Consider the following 23,613-nt stretch of genomic DNA (forward strand, 5'->3'; position numbering starts at 1 on the left):
ACTACTGAGCTCCGTAGAACTTTCTTCCTAGAAAGGGTGCTCAGGACTACAAACTTAACACCCAATCCAGTCATTGCATTCTCAGAAGTCCCACTGAATTCAATGGAACTTAATTCTCACATAAGTGTTTGCAGAAGATTGCAGCCTGATCTTATGCAGAGTTGGGCATGCCTAAGCCTGCTGATGTCAATAAAGTTAAGTGTACCTTGTACTGCATAGAATCCAGCTACCCAGAGAGTTTGGATTCTCTATTTTACACCATAAACTAGCAATTCAAGCATAACAAGTTTTTAAACATAAATTTAATTTTCCTTTGAGTTTTCTTTAAAACTCAGTGATCATACAGGTTTTCCTATCATATAAATCTTCATTTTTTTTTACACATTTTGGAAGGCGACATACAGTATAGTATGAAAAATATATAAGAACTAGGTTATCTTTAGCATTCACTTTCTCAGTTAAAAACCTTTAACTGTCCTTTTAATCTGTAATGTGTAACAGATTGTTTCAAAGGTTGACAAGGAAGCTTAACCTTATCTTTTTTTTCCAATTCAACAATTCAAAATTAGTAAGATAAACAAAAGACTTTGAAACAATGGATATTTTTATTTGCTTTTATAGAATTGCACAAATATATCAGAAATGTACAAATGGAAGGGCCAAAATAAAGAGGTTTGAACAAATGCAAGTATAAGAGAAACTATACCAGGTAGTTTCGCAAACTACACAAAAGACATAAAACTAAAATCCACCCATACTTCAAAACACATCCACTAATCTCTGTGTGGAAGAGTTAAAACACATAATTTCTCCAACTGAGAACCATGAGACTTAAATGAGCATATAACTCAGCTAATTCATGGCCAGAAATGAATTAAGGTAACGAATTTCAAATTAAATGAGAATTTCTACTACATAATATTTTGGTCCTATCTTGAGATTTTAATGAACTGCATTGTCTGAAAACCATGCTCTTTTTACGACCTCAGTTCGGAATTCAGAAGTTGGTGTAGTTTTAGCGACCCTAAAATCCGAGAACCTTTGTCTTTTGTCTTTATATGAAGTCTTCCGATTAACCTAATATGACCTTCTGAAGATTTTGTGTCTCATCATAGAAATGCATTTTAACTGGATTAATAACCCAGTTACATAAATTGGTTTCCGTTGTCCATAGTGGAAACTAAAGTGCACAACACAGTGGAACCGAGTGCCTAGCATAAGAAACTTCCACCCTCCCCAGAACGAAGGAAGCTCTGCTTTAGAAGGAAAGAAAGTCTCTGACCTGAAAAGCTGCACATGCCCCTTACAGGCTGCATAAGTCTCTGTGCTAGGAACAACACCATGGCTGAACCTGCAAGGACAGCACCCACCACTACAGGGCGATCTCTGAGGGGAAACCGGCGTCCCTCTTCCTCTCTTTCCCAAGTCCCCACTCACTAGCATGCCAGCCTAAACTAAGCTCAAATAGACCACAGGCACGTTGAGAGGACCTCCTCTGCTTTGAGTCGAAGCTTGATGGCGTCATTACGCCCATTTCGACCGGAGATTGCATCCCACTTCCTTCCTTCCGGGTGCTCACTAGGAAATTTTTTATTTAGGCGACTAAGTAAAACGCCTGCTTGGGAAAACAAACACGGGGAGACCCATACTCGCGCGCAGAGAGCCCGTTTAGGTTCAGTTATTGCCCTCTGGCGAGTGAAATAACTCGGTGTTGCTATGCAAGTGGGAATGGCGGGCGCGGGCGGGGACAACGGAAAGAGGCAAACGTCTTGGACGACTCGGGTTTCATTTCTGGAAAATTCCGGTCCGCCCCGCGCGAGCGTCGCTCGAAGGGCCACGGCGGGTGGGTCGCGAGGGCACAGGGGGAGGAGCCTCTCGGGCGTGGGCAAAGGGGGAAGGCGGCCAGCGCAAGCGGGAGCGGCAGCCTCGAGCGAGCGAGGGAAAGCTGACAGGGGGGCGGGGCAGGAGGGGCGGGGAGCGCGTGCGCGTGGCGCCGAACTGAATTGCGCGTGACAGGCAGCGGGGCCCCCGAGCGAGAGGGAAGAGGGAGGCTGGGAACTTTCGTTACTCCGCTTGGAGGGAAGCTCAAGCGGCGGCAGCAACCACCGCAGTAGCAGCGCGGGAGGGAAGCGGGCGAGCCATGGACCTGCGGAAGGTGAGCGAGCTGCGGGCCTTCGTCAAACTCTGCAAGGAGAACCCGGCCATTCTGCACAGCGACGACCTGCGCTTCTTCCGCGACTGGGTGGAGGGGTAAGTCGGGGGGGGGGGAAGCCCCTCATGGGGCGGCGCTGGAGAAGGTGGGGGTAGAGTGGGGTCCTCCGTATCCCCGTTTCTTCCTCTCTCTCTCCCCCTCACCCCCGTTTTCAGGTGATGAAAGTGTGCTCAGTTTTCGGACGTTAGGGCTTGTGGGGGGGCTGCTGCTGGGTTTTTGTTTTTGGCGGGAGGGGGTGTCTGGTGGGCGGCGAACCCTGGATCAGGCCTCGATAATAAGAGAGAGGTCGGGCTTGAAAAGCGCGGAGCTGTAGGAGTTGCAGGGACTTGTATGGGGCTGGGAAGGTGGGGAATTCTTCGGAATAATTTATTTGCCTTGCGAAAGGTGCCTGCTTTGGTTTGAATCTTCAGTCCTTTCCCTGGAATCCGAGGCTGTTTGAGGGACGGATGGCCGGATTTCTGGACGGAAGGCCTAGCCGTGTCATTGGAAACCTGTTCTTCTCGCGTCCAGTTACTCCACTCCGCCCCCCCCTTCTCGGCAAGGAAAGGGTTTCAGGCTGTTACAATTAACATGTGCTCTTTAAACCCATCGGTGTACGAACATTTCTGCTGCACAGAAAACGTTGTTTCGTGCCTGAGGAAAGGATAAGAGAAAGCTTTCAGATCATTATGATAATTACTCAGGTGTTGCACTTTCTTTATCTGTCTTATATGTATTTTGATGCTGGAATATTGTCCCCAGTTACTGCACCAGAGCACATTTAGTGAAAAACAAACATCATAATCTACACGCCAAGCACATTTTTGCCTATGCTTTTCTTTCCACCTGGAAGTTCCTTCTTTGTTGAAAAAAGCATGCATTTTGGAGTAGCCTGAAACTGAGTTGCTTAGGATTGTTATTTCATCTTTTAAAAAAAACCGACTGTATTTATCAAACGACTTTTTGTGGAAGTGTGTGTAACACAAGCCACAATGCACCTTGGATTGTGCAAATATATTGTTGCATGCCACTCCAATCTTGGAGCAGGGTGGGATTCCAGGGGCTCCAAGAGCTTACCCAGGGTTTTGTTTCCTTCTGGAGTGAAGCACAGCTGATACTTTAGTGTATTTATGATATATGATTCAGGTAGGTAGCTGTGTTGGTCTGACAGTCGAAACGTATAAAAAAAATTTAAAAAATTGTCTGGTAGCACCTTAGAGACCAACTAAGTTTGTTCTTGGTATAAGCTTTCATGTGCATGCATCTGAAGAAGTGTGCATGCACACAAAAGCTTATACCAAGAACAAACATAGTTGGTCTCTAAGGTGCTACCGGACAATTTTTTTATCTGTTTTTATGATATATGGTTTGTTTACACATATATGCAACCTGAACCTACAATGGAGGGGATTCAAACAGAAATCAAACCTTGCTCTGACTCTCTCACCAGCTTGCAGCTTTACTTCTAGGTCACATCATTGCAACTCAGCTCTAAACTCCAGCTTTGTCCTTTTAACTAACAGAGCTGGGGGAGGGGACCCCCCCCAGCCGTTTGCCTTCTCACACAGAACCCCTTCTCTTAATGCCTCATCACCCAGACTTTCACCTCAACACAGGAAGCTAGCCTGGCTTATATTTTAACACTTGCTAGATCCAGGGGTTAGATTAGAAGGATCTCACATAGAGCCTACTTTCTCCCCACCAACTCATAGCAATATGTAACTGTTTTTAGATTTAGTATTCAATTTATGTAAAACTAAGGTAGATAGAGCTGTTTTCATATTGTTGTAAGCATGGTTAAAAACATTTAACTGGATTACTTATTGAAATCTGTACAATAGTAAAATTGGCTGTTAAAATTTTCCAGATGGTTCTCTAATATCCCCTCCATGATTTCAGATCCTGCTTGAAAGCAATCAGTGTTACGTTGCCAAGAGCGCCATTTATGCAGCCAACCACATTCTAGCTAAATGAATTAAAAACCATTATGGAGTCCTGTTTCATAGCCCAGGAAAACCCCCTCAAGTAATAATGTTGATGATTCTGTGAAGAAAAGCAGTCTAGCTTTGGCTTCTGCAGACCTTAAAGTATTGTCCCATGACAGTGCAAAAGCTTGCATTTCATGCTGTGGAGGGAGGGGTGTAGAAAGAGTTGTGGCTGAAAGAGCTATGCTTTGGAGGAGTGTAGAAACAAACATGGCTGTGTTTACTCTAAGGTAACCTGTAGCTCTATCTATTGGGTAGTAAGATTTCAGGTTTTCTGCTGGAGTGGTAGAGCTCGTTCATTTGAAATCTCTTTGTGTGTGAAATGGTTTTTATTTTGAATCAAATAGTTGTTTAATAACACAGTCTTGTAGCATTAGGAGGCTTTGCATGCATTGTAATCAGTGGACTCAGGTATGCCTAACTCATACAACGATTGGGTTATAAAAGTATCAGTTAGTTTTTGAATGGTAAAGTCTTCCTAACAAAGTGAGCAGTGAAACTGTAAATCAAATAGGGTGGCCAGAGAATATTAGTAGTTCTTATTTGGTGGTTACTCTTCTGGGTTAATTTTATTTCAGTTAAACATTTAATATTATTCCTAGAGGAGTGTGTCAGAGATGCTCCTTTCATCTCAGAAGTGTTTCACAGATACTGTAAATGTTTCTGGAAAGCTCACCATTAATTTATTGAAACAGGAAGTGTGATTTCCACCACCACCTTTTGCTGTACATTCTAGGGCAGGGAGGTCCAACCTTTCAGACCAAGTGGGCTGCAAGAGTACTTGACACGGAACCCGCAGGCCACACCCTGCATTGTTGTGCTGTGGGGGGAGCCCAGAATTTGAGTCCTTCCCAGCCCTGACGCCTCCTTCCCAAAGCCTCACACCTTGTTTACCCAGTTTTGGGAAAGCAGTGCAAGGGGGGGGGGGTACCAAGATGATGTTGTGGGCCCTCAGAAAAAGTCTCAAAGGCTCCTTGTAACTCTCAAGTCATGTGTTGGATCAACCAGTTTTAGGGAAATCAGTTGTGGTGCAAAGCACATGCTTTGGGAATCAGAGGTACAGAACAATGTAGAACAAGCTGAGCACCTGCACCCCTTGCTCTAGGAAAGTTGCTGGGGATAATCTACATTCCACCTCTTTACAGATATATTTTTTCTAGTGTTATTGCTCGTAACCTTTGTACATATCACAGTTCTGACTTGAAAGTATGGGTAAAAATGGAGTGTTTTGTTCAGGGTAATTTCCTTAGTGTTGTGGAATCATACTGCGGCATGTGGAAGTACAGGTTAAATCTAGAAATGCTTAACCTTCCACAGCTTTTTCTTTCTTGCCAAATTTCCTGGATTAGAAGGCAGCAAGTGCTAGTTAATTGACATTGCTATGCTTAAAGGGGTTTCAGTTGTTCTACCCTAATAACATAAAATTGTGCTGAAGCATTCCTGAGTAGCAATTCAGAAAAGCAAATGGGACTAATTTTAAGGTAATAGAATTTCTGTTCAGTTATTCTTTAGTCATGAATAAATATTCATTGATAACTGTTACTTAGTTTACTTACTTTTCATTTATCTTAAACCAAATGTTGTTAAACTCTGTATCTCACCAATCTTTTTCTTTTTTTGAAAAGTATGGGAGGTAAAATACCACCAGCTCCATGCAACACTTCTCAGGAAGGAGCTGCAGAAGGAGCTGCGGAAGGAACACATGAGGTAAGAGAGAGGCGCTTGTTAGGATTATGGCTTTTATGTTTGTACATACAATTCCTAATGTAGGGTGCAATTTGATCTAAAAAAATTGACCTGCATCTCAGCTTTGTGCAATAGTATGGATGCTGTCTTATAAATCACAAATGGGGAGTTGCCTGTAGTCCAAGTGGGAGATAACCAGAGCATGTACCGCTCTGGCAAGACATAATGCAGGCAGGTAGGGTCTAGGCTGGCTTACCAGATGGAGCTGATAGACATCTGCCCTGGACACAAGTGTGTCTCTCTCCTTCATGTGTCAACAAGATCATTAGTAATTACTCAGGCTTTCTTTGTGCATACCTAAAGATGCATGTTGGATACTACATCCTTTGTTGATTCCATGATAATCATTTTTTGAGTACATAAAGGGCCATTAGCCTATGCAGAAAAATCATTTGGGAAGATATAGTATAATGATTAATTTCCCTTTTATACGAAACCCTTGTTGAGAACCAATTTTACCCGCAACAAAATCTGGGAATTAAACAGGGATATGAACATTGAAGAAGATAAATTGAACAATTTATGGACAAAAGCACTATATAAATCTCTGGCAGCAGCTGAGATACATTTCAGACACTGTGATAAATCAGTATATCACGATATTTAGTTGCTGATATATTATGATGTTGAAAACCAGATATCGCCCAGCCCTAGTCGTGGGTCAGCCAACGTGGAGGAAAGGGTAAGTGCAGGAGAGCTTGCACGTGTCATACACATTATTTTTTTGGGAGGTAGCTAGAGATGATGCATTTTCTCCTCCCTCCACTATCCCCCGAACAGGAAGTCACCCCATTATGTTTGTCGGCTTTTTAAAAGTCTTTATGCCTTCCGAAGTGGTTTGTCATGTGGCAAAGGCTTCTGCTCTAAAGTTCCCTTGGGTGTGTAGTTAGTTGCATAGTTCTTTGAATCCTGACAACTAGCAGTAGTGGTGCTGTTGATTGCTGTTGGTGATAATCAGACTCTGCTAACAAATACTTCATTGGTCAGATATGCTGCTTTTCTGATGGGGCCCCTTGCCCTATGTTTCAGTGTTACTTATATATGTTTCCAGATCTTCCCAGGTGAATTGTAAAACAGTAGAAAGTCTGGATTTTCCAGTAGTTTGTAGCAAGCAGAAGTTAAATAACCAAAATATCATAATTACATTTTTGAGATATTCACCTTTTAAATTTTAAACTTTCCAGCTGGAAAAACAGTGCAACAGTTCTCCAATTCAGTCCCTGAAAATAATTTATTCTAGAATTGTCTGAACATCCTACAATACCACCCTAAGCAAAGCTTTAAATGAGCATGCCAGTAATTTGATATCCTTTTCATTAGGCGAAAGCAGAAGAAAAGAAGCCCGAGGAACCGCCAAAGCCATCAGAACCCGAGAGTGAAGAGAGTGATGTGGGTGAGTTATTCAGTACTATATTGCATGGTTTTCATGTTGTAGATGCAATGTTTTGGCTTCATTTTTCCTATTTAGCGTCTTATGCGGAATAACTAGGATTCTTCTAATTAGTGGTGGTTTTGTTTGCAGAAATTGATAATGAAGGAGTGATTGAACCAGACAGTGATGAACCTCAAGAAATGGGAGATGAAAGTCTTGAGGTAATAAGCTTAATTGAGATTGGAACTGTCTCTCTTTGTAAAACCTCATGTAGCTTTTTCGATCAACCAATCAACATTTCTGGATTGCACAGCATGTAAATTGCTTTACAATATTTAAGAGCTATCTAAACAAATCCATCATGATGCAATCTGTACTAATATATAGGAAACCAATGCAGAACGTGGATTTCAAATTACCCTTTTAATGTTAAGAAAAATAACTGATATCTTAGAAAGATTGTTGTGGCCAAAAGAAAGGTGGATCTGGCCATCTCATGTCTGCACATACACTTCTGTATCACATACATGTGCAATACGCCAGGCAGAAGAAATAAAGCAGTCCTGTTGCTTGCGAAATGGAGACAGGGAGCTAGTGGGCTAGCAGGAAGAGCTTGCTGAGCTGGATCAGACCAGCAGACTGCCAGTGCACCAGATGTGTTCTGCCATAACTAAATAGTCACTGATCTAAAGGATGGAAAAATAAATAAAAAGTTAAGACAACTTCAACTCTCCTTCATAGTCTGTGGAGCTTTTTAAAAAGAAGAAATTTATTGTTGATAGATATTTTTTTAATTGCCTTTATGTAGTTTTGAAACACATTTCCCTCTGCTGAGATTCGGTTGAGTCGTATATTGATACTCTAGACCAGGGGTCAGCAACCTTTTTCAGCTGTGGGCTGGTCCACCGTCCCTCAGACCATGTGGTGGGCCGGACTATATTTTGGAGGGGGGAAATGAACGAATTCCTGTGCCCCACAAAAAACCCAGAGATGCATTTTAAATAAAAGCACACATTCTACTCATGTAAAAACACGCTGATTCCCGGACTTCCGCAGGCCGGATTGAGAAGGCGATTGGGCCGCATCTGGCCCATGGGCCTTAGGTTGCCTACCCCTGCTCTAGACCTTTTGAAATTTCTAGAATTAAGAATGCTTTCCAAATACTTTGTGTGAATTTGAGTCACTTTGTTTCTCTCTCCTTTAGGTAACGGAAGAGATGATGGACCAGGCGAATGAAAAAAAGATGGAAGCTATTAATGCACTAGGTGAAGGTGAGTTCTTTATAAGGAAAATTAATTGCCTGACAAGCTTTTTAGAGGTAAACAAAATATGTAAACTAGTATACTTCTATTTTATAGGGTGGATTGTGGAGTTTCTTAATTCCCACAGTGTTAAGAGAACAGTATTCAGAAGTTGTTCTTTTCAATAAGTACATAATTCAAACAAAAGTATGTTCCAAATTCACCATAACTTCGATTCAGACAGTGCAGTGAATGACTGTCTTTAAAATACAGTGGTACCTCGGGTTAAGTACTTAATTTGTTCTGAGGTCCGTTCTCAACCTGAAACTGTTCTTAACCTGAAGCACCACTTTAGCTAATGGGACCTGCCGCTGTGCCGCCGGAGCACGATTTCTGTTCTTATTCTGAAGCAAAGTTCTTAACCCAAGGTGCTATTTTTGGGTTAGCGGAGTCTGTAACCTGAAGCGTATGTAACCTGAGGTACCACTGTAATTTCATTTCCCATCTGATCCAAAAATAGAATAATTTTATTTAAAATGCTTGAGACTAAACATCTTGTCTTGACACCTAAAATATGATGTTATAGCCACTAGACTATGGGTAAGCAAACTAAGGCCCGGGGGCCGGATCCGGCTCAAATTGCCTTCTAAATTCTGCCCGCGGATGGTCCGGGAATCAGTGTCCTTTTATTTAAAATGCATCTCTGGGTTATTTGTGGGGCATAGGAATTCGTTCATCCCCCCCCCCTCAAAATATAGTCTGGCCCCACATAAGGTCTGAGGGACGGTGGACCGGCCCCCTGCTGAAAAAGTTTGCTGACCCCTGCTGACTAGACAAGCTTTCTGGGGAGAGGAATTCAGTAACCAGGATGTCAGAAGCATTGCCTACCACTTGATTGCTCATGGTGGTGAAACTCTGAGAAAGGCTTCTCTGTCAACCTGCATGGGAAGATCTCAGCTCCCATGTAGGTTTGACAGAGAAGAAGTAGTCCTTAAGGGACCAGTGTTTCAAGCTGTAAAAGGCGTTAAAGCAAGGTTAAAGAGAAATCTTCTTTATGTTATGGGCCACTGACCTGCAGGTAAAAAAAACTGGAGGGCCAGGCAAATTGCCTCTCACTCATCAGGCTCCCCTCCCATGCAGGTCCTACCAAGGTGTGTGTGTGTATGTGTGTGTGTCTGCCTCACTCTCACACACTATTTTTCTCTCCCCACCCCCAAGAGGCAAGGGAGGAAGCGCATGTTGTTGGGCTCCGTTGCCTAAATGCAATCCATATACATTTCACATAGTCATTCCATGGAGATACCACCGTTGATGGTATCAAAAGATGCTGAGAGAACTAGGGATATCAAAACGGTCGTATTCCTCTTCTCTTGGCACTGGTTATCACATAGGGTGGCCAATGCAGTTTCTACAACAAAACAGGACTTGGAACCAAGTTAAATTTGTCTAGAAAACCCTACGAATACCTGGGGTTGCACAGCTGCAAACCACTTGAGTGCCTTGTCCCAAAAGAGGATGTTTGCAACTTGCCAATGAGACAAGACTGATGGCCCTATGTACCATTTCCTTTATTCCATATGTCCAGTACTGCCAATTAAGACAAGTATATAATGTAGATGTCTTCTTTGGGGGTACAATTGAAGCTTTATTTATATTTCCAGGTGAACTTCAGAAAGCCATTGATTTGTTCACAGAAGCCATCAAGTTGAATCCACAACTGGCTATCTTGTATGCCAAACGAGCCAGGTGAGACTTTAAATTTAAAAAACGAGTGCATTAGAGGATGCCAAACTACATATACCCAAATACAGCTTAAAGGTAAAGGTAAAGGTACCCCTGCCCGTATGGGCCAGTCTTGACAGGCTCTAGGGTTGTGCGCTCATCTCACTCTAGAGGCCGGGAGCCAGCGCTGTCCGCAGATGCTTCCGGGTCACGTGGCCAGCGTGACGAAGCTGCTCTGGCGAACCGGCACCAGAGCCGCACACGGAAACGTCGTTTACCTTCCTGCTATAAAGCGGTACCTATTTATCTACTTGCACTTGAGGGTGCTTTCGAACTGCTAGGTGGGCAGGAGCTGGGACCGAACGACGGGAGCTCACCCCGCCGCGGGTATTCGAACCGCCGACCATACGATTGGCAAGCCCTAGGCACTGAGGTTTTACCCACAGCGCCACCTGCGTCCCTCAAATACAGCTTAGTCTAGACTAATTAACTCCAGAATTCTCTTGCTAAATGAATTGTTAGTAAAATGTACCTATTGTACAAAATGTGACAATATGCCTTGACCTGGCTGCAAAAGAACTGTCAAGCCTCTTGTGCCTCTTTGTTAAATCTATTTTGATAAGCTCCTCTGCAAGCCAACATACAGTCTCTGACATTGTGAGGTGCTGTTATTCACCTGAAAAGTCCTGTTGGTAGTTGTGGAAATATTTACCAGACGGTCTGTAGAATAATAAGTATAAATGTCAGTTTTCTAAATTGCTATGTGCTCATGGTTGTCTTTTCTTCTAATGACCCTGTTCCATGTTCTCCTTCCCATATACCTCTTCTCTTTCCCTTGTCCTTAATGCTACCATACCTGTATACATAAAATCAGATTACAGAAAGACTTTATGAAAAAGCAAGCATTTTTATTTTTCTTAGCACACTTGGACATAATTTAGATGTCATATTCCTAATTTTGATTTTTGTCCGAGTAAGACAGAGTAAGTATGTGTATTTATTAAAGGACTTAGCTAAATTAAATTGGAGGTTGAGATCCTGCTTAATGTTGCTTCATAGAAGTCACTGTCAGATAAAAATTGAAGCAATAGGTGATTGATGCCATTAATACCAATCTTAGAAAAAGAAAAGTGTATAAGCCATTAAACCACATTATTATTGAATTTTTTTAAATGAGCATTAAAAGCTCAACATACGTGTTAGAAGAGGATGTATCCAAATTACTGAAGCAGCTTGCAGTTTTTGGGACAGTGGAAGGGAAAAAATATGATTAGGCATTACTGTCATGTAACTTGTAGCAGAACTCCATTCTGAGTACCCAAAAATGTGCAGCTGATAGTTCCTTAAACATATTTGATTTCCTTGTTGTCGACAGTGTCTTTGTGAAAATGCAGAAGCCAAATGCTGCCATCAGAGATTGTGATAGAGCTATTCAGATTAACCCTGATTCAGCACAGCCTTACAAATGGCGAGGGAAAGCCCACAGGTAAAGAAACTAACCTCTCTTTACATTGTACTCCTCTGATTAATGAAGATACAAATTTTCCGGTCTGGTTTGCTGTATAGCATAAACATAATCCAGTTGCGTAGCTGGTATTTTTTATTAATTCAACTTGTGTCTGTTTTTATAATTGTAAATTGTTGCAACCTGCCCCAAGACCTTATTGTGAAGGGTAGGTAAGATAATCTTAACCATATATAAATGCACATTTTTGTACTGTTCTGCTACCACGGTAGATTCTCCTTTGCTTCTTCAATGTAAAACTTGGAATTAAGGGACAGTTTGGATTTGCAAAAATACAAGTACGGTGGTACCTCTGGATGTGAACGGGATCCGTTCCGGAGCCCCATTCACATCCTGAGCAGAACACAACCTGCGTCTGCGCGGGTCGTGATTCGCCGCTTCTGCACATGCGTGTGACGTCATTTTGAGCTTCTGCACATGTGCGAGCAGCGAAACCCGGAAGTAACCCATTCCGTTACCTCCAGGTTGCCACGGGACGCAACCTGAAAAGATTTAACCCAAAGCGACCTTAACCCGAGGTATGACTGTACCATAATAATGAAATAGAAAGTTTCTGTGTGGTTTTCAAGCTGTGCATATCTATGGGTTTTCTTTTAGCCCAAGAATGACGAACATGCGGCCCTCTGGATGTTTTTGGACTCAAAACCCCCATAATCCCCAGCCAGCATGATCAGTGTTCAGGGATGGTGGGAGTTGTGGTCTTCAGAAGTTGTTGCGCTAAAGGATGCCCACCCCTATTTTATGCCATGGGTTAAATCTGATTTTAAAATGTCTTGAATCTTGTCGTTGCCAGGCTTTTGGGTCACTGGGAGGAGTCTGCACATGACCTGGCATTAGCCTGTAAACTGGATTATGATGAAGATGCTAGTGCCATGCTGAAGGAAGTGCAGCCCAGAGTGAGTGACAACAGGAATACATATTTATTTTCTTACATTTTCTATCCTGGCTTTCTTTTTTTGTGGACCTGAACACAGTGTATATGTGATTCCCCAGAGCTCCTTAGCTTAAACAGAGTGGTGGCCTCATGTGCCTTCAGGCTGTACCTTGGGACATCAATAATTTATTGCCTTGTTCATGGTTTGTCTTCTGTGGTGTTAGGCAGATCTTATTTCAGAAATTGGTGTCTGTTGGAATTATGCATGGCCTCATAGTTCAAAACTAAGGATGCTGTGGTCCCATCCTCTAACTTCCAGACGATTGCTGGAAGTAGACAAGTTTGCCATGTGTCCACTGCATGTCTCTGAGTAAGCTCCTATAACATCTGAAGGGGAAATGTGTGTGTATGATATGGGCATGTGTTCCCAATATTTGTGGGAAAGGAACAGTGGGAAAACTGTAGATACATCTGCTGCATAAAATGTGGATCATCCGAGATCAGTGCATTGGCTAGAACGCAGTATTTTTTTACTGATTTGCATCATTGCCACATGGGAGTGCTGTCAGCTGTGATTACAAACAGTTAAAAAAATTCTTAACTTCAGCTTTGTCTCTAGAGAATCACTCCTTGTTTTTGCAAGCTGGCCTATATATTCAAAGAATATTTTTGAATAATTATTTAACTGTACTGTTTCATCTGGTCTGGCATTCTGGAGATCATACGTGGAGACCTTTGGCCCTCCAGATCTTGAACTAAACTCCCATCTTCTTGACCATTGGCCATGCTTGCTAGGGGTGAAGGAAGTCTTAGTTCAGCAGTGTCCATAGGGCCAAATGTTTGCCCTTCCTACTGTAAGTTTAGGATTGACATTAGCAAAGGATAAATCTTAACCTTGTACAAAAGGAAGACCCATCAAGTAGGTCATAAATTTTGATATCTCATAATCATGTGTATAATTGAACATTTCTGAAGCTTTGATGTGAAAGCCTGGCTTCTGCTTCCTCTCCCTGCCACTGTGTATCTGGAGCTGCTCTCTCCACTGTATTATATCCCACAGATAGAATGAAAATTTGATTCAACAAGCCTAAGTCTTCCACATATTCTTTTTACTTCATTGACAGTTCCTAAAGAATGGCATACGTCTCCCCTTCTCCATGGCTTTTATGCATGAAAAGAAGAGAAGGCATTTCAGGAAATGCCTCTGCTCTGTCCATACTCATTGTTACAGTCTCCATGTCTATTGCTTTATTGTTTGCCACATGAAGAGGAGTGGGGATGTTTAGGAAATGCCTGTTGTTGCTAGGTGGCCAGGACCAACTCCTGTGAAGACGCCTTAGGGCAGTTCCCTCCTCCTACTCATTGAAACTGCAGCACACAGAATGATAATAAAAACATGAGCAACTAATTGAAACAGTATAATTTCACAAGACAGAGAACCAAGTAAGATAGGCTAGTCTCAGCCACAGGGATTGAAATTAGCAGGGTGCCAGGCGCATTTCACGCCCAAAGATTCTCCATTTGCAAAAAGCTCAAAAGGTCTAGGTGCCATTTTTTGTGCCTGGCTGATACTCAAGGATTTCTGAAATGTATATGCTTTGAAGCCTCGAAATATATGTCAGGGATAGCCAAAATGTTAATAAGGAGTTTAACAGTAAAGAGTAGGGTGTGGTGTACCAATATTTTTGTTGTAAGCACCAAATGAAACATGTATTAACAATTTCTGTTAAAATGTGATATTAACAATGTGTCACTTATGTGATTTGTGTATTAGTTCATGTGTATCAAAATAATAACTAAAGTGTGTTGCCAAAATTTGGCTCCTAGCTTTTCTATCCCAGTTTCTAGCACTGCTGAGCCAGGGCAGACTTAGAATCCTAGAATTGTAGAGTTAGAAGCACGAGGGTCATCTAGTCCAACCGCCTTCAATGCAGGACTCATTTGCCGAAAGTCAGGCTTGAACCCATGATCCTGAGATTAAGAGTCTCATTCTCTGCTGACTAGGCTATAGTTGAGACTTGACCTAGTTGGGAGCCTACTACTGAAAGTCTCTTTAAAGTTTTTGATAAAAGATGCAGAAAGGCGTCCTTTATAATATCTGGAGAAGCATCTGGAAGCTGAAACCTATGAAAAATAGTGTAATGGCTTCTTTAAGTAGCAGTGTTATGGATACTAGGAGCTTTTGCTGCCAAATACTGATGGCATGTTTTTTTCAATACATCATGTTTTGAGAAGCCTAGTTGATACCACTGACCCAAAATGTGATATCCCTAGAGCCTAAAGTTTTGTGTGCCAAGTGTGTAGTATACTCCCTGGTATTTTACATTTTGAACATTGGTTTTAGCATTTCTGGCTTCTAAATATGCTATGTTGTCTAGATCAAGGGTAGCAAATTTGCAGGCTAGCCTTGGCCTGCCAAGCCATTTCTGGTGACCTACCACCCCTTGGGAAAATTGACTTATCTCCTCCATCCACAGGAGTGCCTGTTCACACCAGTTAACATGGTTCTATTGCTAAGGGGTCAAGCACTGCAGAAAGAGGAAGGTTGGTCAATTCTTTCCACCACAATGCTGGGTTAGGAGAGGATCCTAACCCAATGTGGCCCTGAGGCTGAAAAATGTTAAGACACTCCATTATTGATTAAGACTTTTTAAGTGGCAGTCTTCATCCTTTAGCTTGGCTTGGCCAGAACACTATAAGCAATCCTCTCAAAATATTTTTACACATGAGTTGTAGTATAAACTCCTAGATAGGTTTCCAGACTTTTAAAGCCTGGATAATTGTTTTCACTATGTTCACTCATACCATCAGCAGCTTCAGGCTGCAAGTTTTGCCCTATTGTGAAATACTGACTTCATATCCTGTGGGACCCAGCAACATATTGAATCTTAAGTTGCCTGTTGAAGAGAAGGTATGTGTCTTAAATATCTAATTTTCAGTACTAGAAAAGAATTGGCAGAGTACCAAAACAATTAAAACTAGTTGAGGTAGGTAAAGTGCTAAGATGGTATTTTAAAGATGCTCTGGATTCATATGACCAATACCCACCCTCTGTGCTTCAGGCTCAGAAGATTGCGGAACACAGAAGAAAATATGAACGAAAGCGTGAAGAAAAAGAAATCAGGGAAAGGATGGAAAGAGTAAAGAAAGCTCGAGAGGAACATGAGAGAGCTCAAAGGGTGAGAGCTTAATAAAGCATGTACAACAGGAAAATAACCCAGCATAACTCTATCCAAAAAATGTGCATGGGAATAGGCTAAAAAAGGGGCACTTCTACAGTTTCAAATGCTAACCTATATTTTAGAATGTCTGTCTTTAACTGAGTCTGTATTTAGTTGCAGAGAACTTCAAAATGATAACTATTTTTTGTACAGGTAACTCACATCTTACACTTATTATACGTACTTAACATGATCACTGCTTTATGCACATCACCAATTTTCTTTTTAATTATTTTTTTTAAATACCATGAAAATGTGATGCACGGGGTGGAAAGGGGTGGCTGAGCAGGAAGAAACTGCAAAAGATCCCGGTAGTCTTTGTGAAAGTGTTTGAGTGTGGTTGAAGAGTCTGCAGAGTGTGAAGAGAAGGCAGAGGAGGTAGCAGAGAGTTAGAGTGGCTGATTGGTGGAGACCAAAGAGACTTGTGGAGAAGTTTGGAGAGACATTGGGGGAGGTTGGAGTGTGGAAGAAGCAGTTGGAGAGGGAGATTGAAGGAGGTTGGAGAGACATCACAGGAGTTTGGAAGAGGTGGTTGGAAGAGGTCTGAAGGACTTGTGGAGGGGCTTGAGGAGACTTGGAGGATTGTGGATGAGGTGGTTAGAGCTGCAGAATGGCCGCAAAACACAAGGCATCCTCATTATCATCAGCTGCTGAGAAACGAAAGAATAAGTGAAGGATGGTTCCCACACTGGAAAAGCAGTTGGCTGTGCTGAGCTGCTTGAGAGCTGGCATGTCTGTGTGTGCTGTGGCACGCAAATATGGCCGGAATGAGTACAGCATCTGTGCCATCAAGGTGCATGAAAATGAGGTCCATGGAGGAGTGGCAGTAAGTGCATCCCTGGCTGCAAAGGTGACCAGCCAAGTGCAAGACATGGCTTTGGTGAAGACAAAGAAGGCACTGAACTTGTGGCTGGAAGACAAGAACCAGAAACATGTTGCTATGGATGGCAGCTTCTCGTGCCACAAATCTCTCAGCCTCTGTGGCCACAGTAAACTTTCCACTACAGTTGGGAATCAGCAAGGAATTTAAAGCCAGCTCAGGTTGCCTTAAGAGCTTTAAGATCTGTTTCAACCTGAAGAATGTCCAGGCAATAAGGCAGGCTTCATCTGCAGACAAAGAGACTGAAAACATACCCTGCACAATCAAAGTAGCTGCTGGACAAGTCCTGTCTTCCAGAGCAAGTCTTCACTTTAGACAAGACAGGACTTCTCTGGAAGAAAATACCTGAGCAGACTTGCATTGCCAAAGCTGAAAAGCAAACCCCTGGCTTCAAAGCTGGAAAGGATAGAGTAGCTGTGCTGCTCTGTAGCTATGCAGCTGGACACTTAATAAAGCCATGCTTGCTGTACAGGTCTCAAAACCCCTGTGCAAAAGGCAAGGAGAAGAATCTACTTCCTGTATTTTGGTAATTTTGGTATTTTGGTAATCCAATGAAAAGGCCTGGGTGACATCATCATTTCTAGACTGCCTCCATAACTGCTTCTTTCCAGAGGTGAGACAGTTCCTCAGAGAGAAACAACTGTGGTTTAAAGTGATAATGCTTATGGACAATGCTGGGCATTGAAGGACTCTGCTTCACACACAGCAAGGTAGCCCCGCCCCGCCCCCCGCATAGGACATCCCTCATCTAGCCTCTGCATCAAGGTGTGATCCACTGCTCCAAGACTACTCACACGAAGCTCATCACCTGGATTATCAATGCAATGGATGCTGATCCAGCTCTTGACTCCACGGTATGCTGGATGTCCTTCAGCGTTACCCATTGCGTCACCCATTGTGGATGCAGTCAAGCCTGAAACAGTGAATGCATGCTGGTGGAACTTGTGGAAGGAATGTGTGCATGATTTCAAGAGATTTTCAAGCACGGTCACTGAGGTGGAGGGCATTGTGCAGATGGCTAGGCAAGTAGGTGGTGATGGCTTTGTTGGCCTCATCCAGGAAGAAGTAGAAGAACTAATTGAGGGCCAACAGGTATTGACTGCTGAATAGCTAGAGAGAAACTGGTCAGATCAAGTTTAGAATGTGAGGATGAGGATGGAGAGCAAGTTGGAACCTGCAGAAATTTTCTCAACTCTTCCAAGTCATAAAGCACACAAATGATCTGATTGCGGAGTTTGATCCCCTCATGGAACTCAGCCTCAAGATCATCTGTGGGATTACAGACATTGAGACCATGCAAGGAAATGTTTGATGCATTCAAGAGACAATAGTGGCAATTGTGCTCATGCAATCCACCCCTAGATCTGAACCGCAGCCAAGCACTTCTTCTGGCTATCTGGCAACCCCCCATGTCCTCATATCATCCCCTAAAGCATCATTTAGCAAGGAAGAGGAGGAGGAAGACTAAGAGCCTTATTTGTCACCCACTGATGAGTGCAGTGATTTATTTATTTTTACAGTTTTCTAGGGGTCGTTATGGCTTTGCGCTGCTTATATGTGCAATGGCCAAGAACATAACCCCTGCTGCGTAAGATGCGAGTTACCTGTAGTTTGAAGCCCAGTGCTATAAACACTGAGGGAGCAGCAACAAACTTGAGCATTAAAATAAATATCACAACTATTTTCTTTTCAAAACTCACTCTTCCAGGGGCCTAGAAATTCAGTATTATCCTGGAGTGAAGCAGTAGTGCAGAACCTAAGAGCATGTAGGGTCTATATAGTAGGCTTTGGATCCAGTTGTAATAGCCTTCTCAGCTTTCTATATCTAAGCTTGATTAGTTGGAGAGCATGTGAAGTTTTCTCATGATTTATTGATTGCAGGAGGAAGAGGCTCGACGACAAACGGGAGGACCTCCGTTTAGTGGCTTCCCAGGTGGTTTCCCAGGTATGTGTTCATTTCAAAGCATGAATAGCAACAGAGAGATGGTAACTTAATGGATCTGGGTCATAGCATTTTGTTTAACTTGCTACTGGGGCAAAAGAAAAGTTTTACTTATGTAAGTTTGGTTTTTCTAAGCAAGAGGGAAAGTTGTTTGGCTGTTGGAAGGGAATATCTGTATGTGAAGGGAACACATAACTACTCATAGGAACAAACACTCACTGTAGTGGCCTAGGAGACCATGAAAGTGACTTGGGGGCTGGAAAAGAGGGAGATGTTAGAGCCTCACCCATATCATCCTGCCTCCACACACTCTCACTCCTTTGCAACCAAAGAGAAAGCCTTTCTGGACATGGCATTCCATCTTTAAGCACATGGCAGCCATCTGTAGGCACATCCCCAGAAAGGCTCACCTCACTGCTTTTAGGGACCAGAGAACCTCTTTTTATTCTTTTTGTATTTTAGGCATTTTACGGTCTTAACTGCTTGCTGTGTTTAAACTGCGGGTTGTTTTTTATGTGGTTGATTGTTTCTTAATCCTTTAATTTTATGAACCGCCCTGGAACCAAATCTAATGAAGGGTGGTAGATAAACAAACTTGCTAATAGCAAATCTTAGAAATCATGTACACTGCAGAATTGCTTGCCCATACAGCCTCCTCTCTTGTGTTTTGCTTTATTGGTAAGATCGTATAGAGTATATACAACTTGCTGTGCTGCAGTAATCCTTCACATACAATTTGCTAAAGAGGCCATGATAATACATTCCTCTGTTTATGATAAGACAAAGCCTTGAGGTAGCATAACTATTTCACAGGTAACCTCCAGCTGAAAGCAACCATATTTGGACCCGGAAGATTAAGTGGGTATAGGAGTGGGTATTGGAACACAGGATAAAGTCTTGACCTTTGTTCAAGAAAAGTTTTAGTTCCCTTGCTCTCCTAGCTATAGGAGGCTTCCAAAGAACGGTAATATGTAAGGATGTAACACACATGTGAAAGCAGGGTATGCTTTGCTGCAGGGTTTGTACCCACAGGTGCCATGGAGCCCCCAAAGGCCTTCATTGGCACCTGCAGGCATCATGCTGCCTGTGAGAGCTGGGTTGGTTTCCCTTGATATTGGGGCGGGGGGGGGGGAGGCGGGCTGTAGCGGATTTTTAATGGCAGAGCAGTTGCTTCAGCTGGAAAGGCTGCTTCCTTGCATTCTGGTTGGTTTGGCAGGATGTTTGAGCGGCGGGTTAGGAAGTGGCAGGGATGGCCCATCCTGTTTGCTTGTTGCCCACCAGCTATGTGGAACTGGCAGCAGGCACTTGTTGCTTGTTCACCCCATGTAGGGGCTCCATCTGTGTGTGTGATTAAGATGCACTTTGGAGATGGAGAAGAGGTATGTGTGACAGAGAAGGAAGCAGAGGTATGTATGTGGTGCAGTCTGTAAGGGTGGGAGGGCAGGAAGTACGAATGTGTGGTCTCAGAAAGAAGAATGGGTGCACTTGGACAGAGAGGGAGGGAGAGAGAGAGAGTTGTGTTTGAGTGGGAGTACGTGGCATATGTGTGTATGAGAGAGATTTATGTGTATATGTGGTCTATTTGGGTGCTCTGTGCATGCACATGCATAAAAGTGTGTGTGTGACCACTTTGTATATTTTTCCTTGAACTGCGGATTGCTCCCCATTACTAGACAGCAACATCACTGGTTTGTGCATGGGTATTCAGTACAGTGTGCAATCAGATCTAGCAGGACATAGCTGACTTCCCATGGTAAGCATGAGATTGTCCAGGGGGTTGGGGAGAAAGCAGCAATGACTGTACTCACTCTAATTTTTTTGTTATGCCACACCCCTCATGACAACCATTTTGCATTATGCCACACACCCTATGGTAGCCATTTTGTGACTAGCATCCATAACACTTTCTCAAAATGTGCCCTCTGGTCCAGAAAGATTGTTGATCCCTGCTCCAAGTCTATGCTTTACATTTTCAGGTAATTTTCCTGGTGGCATGCCTGGCGGTATGCCTGGCGGTATGCCTGGTGGCATGCCTGGAATGGGGGGCATGCCTGGTCTCAATGAAATTCTCAGTGACCCTGAAGTTCTTGCAGCCATGCAGGTGAGAACATAGAACAAGTAAAATAATGATGATTGAGAGATTTATGGAGCCCTGATTCTTCATATGAGTTGTGCTTGTTCTCTAAGGACCTTCCCCCAAATAGTTGATTATTCCAACATTCATTTATTTTCAGTCATTTTTATTCTGCTTTGAAACTGCCCTCAGGGTAACATGTGGCCTTTGTAACAAATGACACCTCTTAACAAGAGGAATCTTAACTGCAAGAAATACCACTTGATGTGGCTAAACAGCCTATGAATACAATTTTTATATAATTGTTTTTATATATTTTATATTAATTTTTATATAATTGTTTTTATATATTTTTATACTAATTTTATATATTTTTTAAAACAATTATATATAATTATATAATTGTTCTCAAGGCCGATGGGGGTCTTGTCATCTGGACAGCCCAGGACCTCCATATATACTTGCCGAGGTTTGCATCCCAGTGAGGTCACTTCAGTGCTGCTAACACAGAGGTTTGACTTCAGCCCCAGAGATGCAGTCCATTGTCTCTCAAGACAGATGGATGCCAACAACAACTAGCATATAGTTGATTTTATATTGTATTGTGGCCTTAACATGAATATGAAAGCCCACTTAATTTCATACAACAGTACAAGCCATTTCCCCCCTTTTTGTTTTACAGGATCCAGAAGTCATGGCAGCTTTCCAGGATGTTGCACAGAACCCAGCAAACATGTCAAAGTACCAGAATAACCCCAAAGTCATGAATCTCATTGGCAAACTATCAGCCAAATTTGGAAATCAACCCTAAAATCCCCTTCCATTGCAAGAGGTGGGGGATGTTGCAATAACACAAACCATTGTACCTATAATTCTCAGAAGAGAATTAGGGTGCTCTGGATAGAATCCCTTTTCCTCCTCCCTCCGTGCTTCAGAAATGGCAGTCACTTTGATTGTATTCAGGTTTTATTTCAAAAAAATACATTTCCCCCTCTCAGCACCTTTGCCCAGGAGTTTGTCTTACTCAACAGTAGTGCAGTTTCTTTTAAATTTTTATTAATTGTAATCTTCCAGTAGATTGTACCAAAATGTGTTGGGTGGGGGGGCTATTTTCAGAGGGGCGTGTTTTGTTTTAGTTTTTTTTTTTTTTAAAAAAGTAATAGTGTTGGGTTTCTGCTTCCCAGTAACTGAACTTCTTTGTGAGAGCTTATAACAATTCTTAAGTTCTAACATAAGTGAGGATCAGTATTTTTTATTTTAACTGGAAGAAATAATACACAATTAATATTCTTTTTTATATATTCACAAGGGTGACTTAAATAGTTGCAATCAGATTCTTCACAGATCAGATCCCTGCAGCAGTGGGTTAGGCTTTTAATATGTTGATACAAATGCTGTTGAGGCTGGACTACTTATACAATCAATGTTGAGCCAATTAACTTGTTAATTGTCTCTGTCAAGTTGTGTAGGGGGCAAATGTTTTTATTAACATTAGTCAGCTGAATAACTTCAAAAGGTAGGAGCATTTCTGTAACTATTGAACATTATTCTTGGTTTAATTTCCTAATATTGTAGGAGGAAAACAAATTGGTTGTATTCATTCTTTAAATAATTCAGAATGAATATATACAGCATAGATCTTAAGATTGTTGAAGTTCTGGATTCTCATTTCATGGAAGCTCTAATGAACTTACATATCTTTTGCCAGAACCTTACATATCTTTTGCAGCTGAGTACTTCCCTATTTCCATATATCCTAGTTAGAGTATCAAATACTGATTTTTATAGGGCAGGGGGTTGTTTGTCATACTATCACATTGATACTTGTGGAGCTTGAGTTGAAAGGAAGAGAAGGAAGATCTTTGTTGGAATGGCAAATCTTCAGTATAATTACAGCATGTGTATTCATTGGACACTTTGCTGAAATGTTCATTGATAACTAATACAATTAAATCTGTTATTTTCTCTCTACTAAAATTTTGATTCCCGCTCTTAATGTTGGAAACCTTGTTATAATTACGTCTTGGTCTCTTCTAGGGCTTTTGAATGTTTCCTGTTCTGTGCTCTTGTAATTTTGTCTGAACCCATAAGTGATGTATGCTTTCTGTTTGTTTAAATCTGAACAGATTTAGGAACTCACTTCAAAAAATAAACTCCAGAAAGTTTTTTTTCTTCATACAATAATAATCTCATTGAATGAAAAAAAAATGAATCCATTTTTGCTTAAGAATTAGTTCTGAAAATACTTCTAGTTGCCTTTAAAAACAATAAAGACTGGTTTTGAATAATCTTTTTTGTTAATTATTGCATAAGTGGTGCTTATATATGCCTTAAAACAAATTCATGGGGAGCTATTCCAGGTTTTAAGTTGGAGGGGTTATTACCCCTCTATTATTGTCCATGCTGGGTTGCTCAACCATTGCTACTGTGTCTTTTCTTTTAGCAGATCAAGATGATCAGGTGACAGGAAAAACTGCAGTGTTTTTAGCGGAGGCAATTAGAATAAGATGTATACCCCCCCCCAAAATGTATTTTCTATAGTTAAGTTTTTACCTCTATCTTCAGTTGTAGTAGTAGTAGTAGTAGTAGTAATAATAATAATAATCCTTAATTGTCATACACTACCAGCGTGCAGTGAAATTAAACGAGCCCCCCCCCCCATACACTCAGTCTTGTTCACGCTCTGTGTGCTTGTCAGAAGTCAATTACACCACTATTTTTTTCCATGCAGCAGCCCAACAGCCCACGGATAAAAGCTGTTCTTTAACCTGTTGGTGCTGCTGACTATACTTCTGTATCTCCTGCCCGAAGGTAGGAGATTAAAGAAGTGCTGGCCAGGG

At 42.0% G+C, this 23,613-nt stretch overlaps 2 protein-coding genes across 3 annotated transcripts in view; one reads left to right on the forward strand and one right to left on the reverse strand.

The window, feature by feature from the left end:
• The window catches only part of XPNPEP3 (X-prolyl aminopeptidase 3), a 26,796-nt gene extending 25,288 nt beyond the window's left edge, over positions 1–1,508 (reverse strand). Inside the window, exon 1 of the mRNA XM_083573812.1 lies at positions 1,283–1,508. Coding sequence (XP_083429938.1) covers positions 1,283–1,343 — 61 coding nt within the window. The 5' untranslated portion in view covers positions 1,344–1,508. The remainder of the gene's footprint in view (positions 1–1,282) is intronic.
• A 277-nt stretch (positions 1,509–1,785) lies between these two features.
• ST13 (ST13 Hsp70 interacting protein) lies at positions 1,786–23,061 on the forward strand. 2 transcript variants are annotated; one of them, XM_083573825.1, is made up of 12 exons: positions 1,786–2,250; positions 5,802–5,883; positions 7,243–7,315; positions 7,445–7,515; positions 8,499–8,565; positions 10,197–10,281; positions 11,633–11,743; positions 12,576–12,678; positions 15,719–15,835; positions 18,639–18,702; positions 20,676–20,800; positions 21,456–23,061. In XM_083573825.1, the coding sequence occupies exons 1-12, from the start codon at positions 2,141–2,143 to the stop codon at positions 21,582–21,584; spliced, it is 1,137 nt and encodes a 378-aa protein (XP_083429951.1). In that variant the 5' UTR covers positions 1,786–2,140; the 3' UTR covers positions 21,585–23,061. The 2 variants fall into 2 exon arrangements, with proteins under 2 accessions (XP_083429951.1, XP_083429952.1); XM_083573826.1 differs by having other exon boundaries at positions 1,860–2,250; positions 18,639–18,690.
• The last annotated feature ends 552 nt before the right edge of the window (positions 23,062–23,613 follow it).

The sequence above is a fragment of the Podarcis filfolensis genome (assembly GCF_964270895.1).
Source record: "Podarcis filfolensis genome assembly, chromosome: 10".
NCBI lineage: Eukaryota > Metazoa > Chordata > Lepidosauria > Squamata > Lacertidae > Podarcis > Podarcis filfolensis.

Excerpts from the sequence above, each read along its gene's own strand:
- ST13 (XM_083573825.1), top strand. The coding sequence starts at position 2,141 with ATGGACCTGCGGAAGGTGAGCGAGCTGCGGGCCTTCGTCAAACTCTGC. Across the intron at positions 5,884-7,242 it reads CTGCGGAAGGAACACATGAG|GCGAAAGCAGAAGAAAAGAA; the intron begins GTAAGAGAGAGG and ends CCTTTTCATTAG. Across the intron at positions 8,566-10,196 it reads TATTAATGCACTAGGTGAAG|GTGAACTTCAGAAAGCCATT; the intron begins GTGAGTTCTTTA and ends TTATATTTCCAG.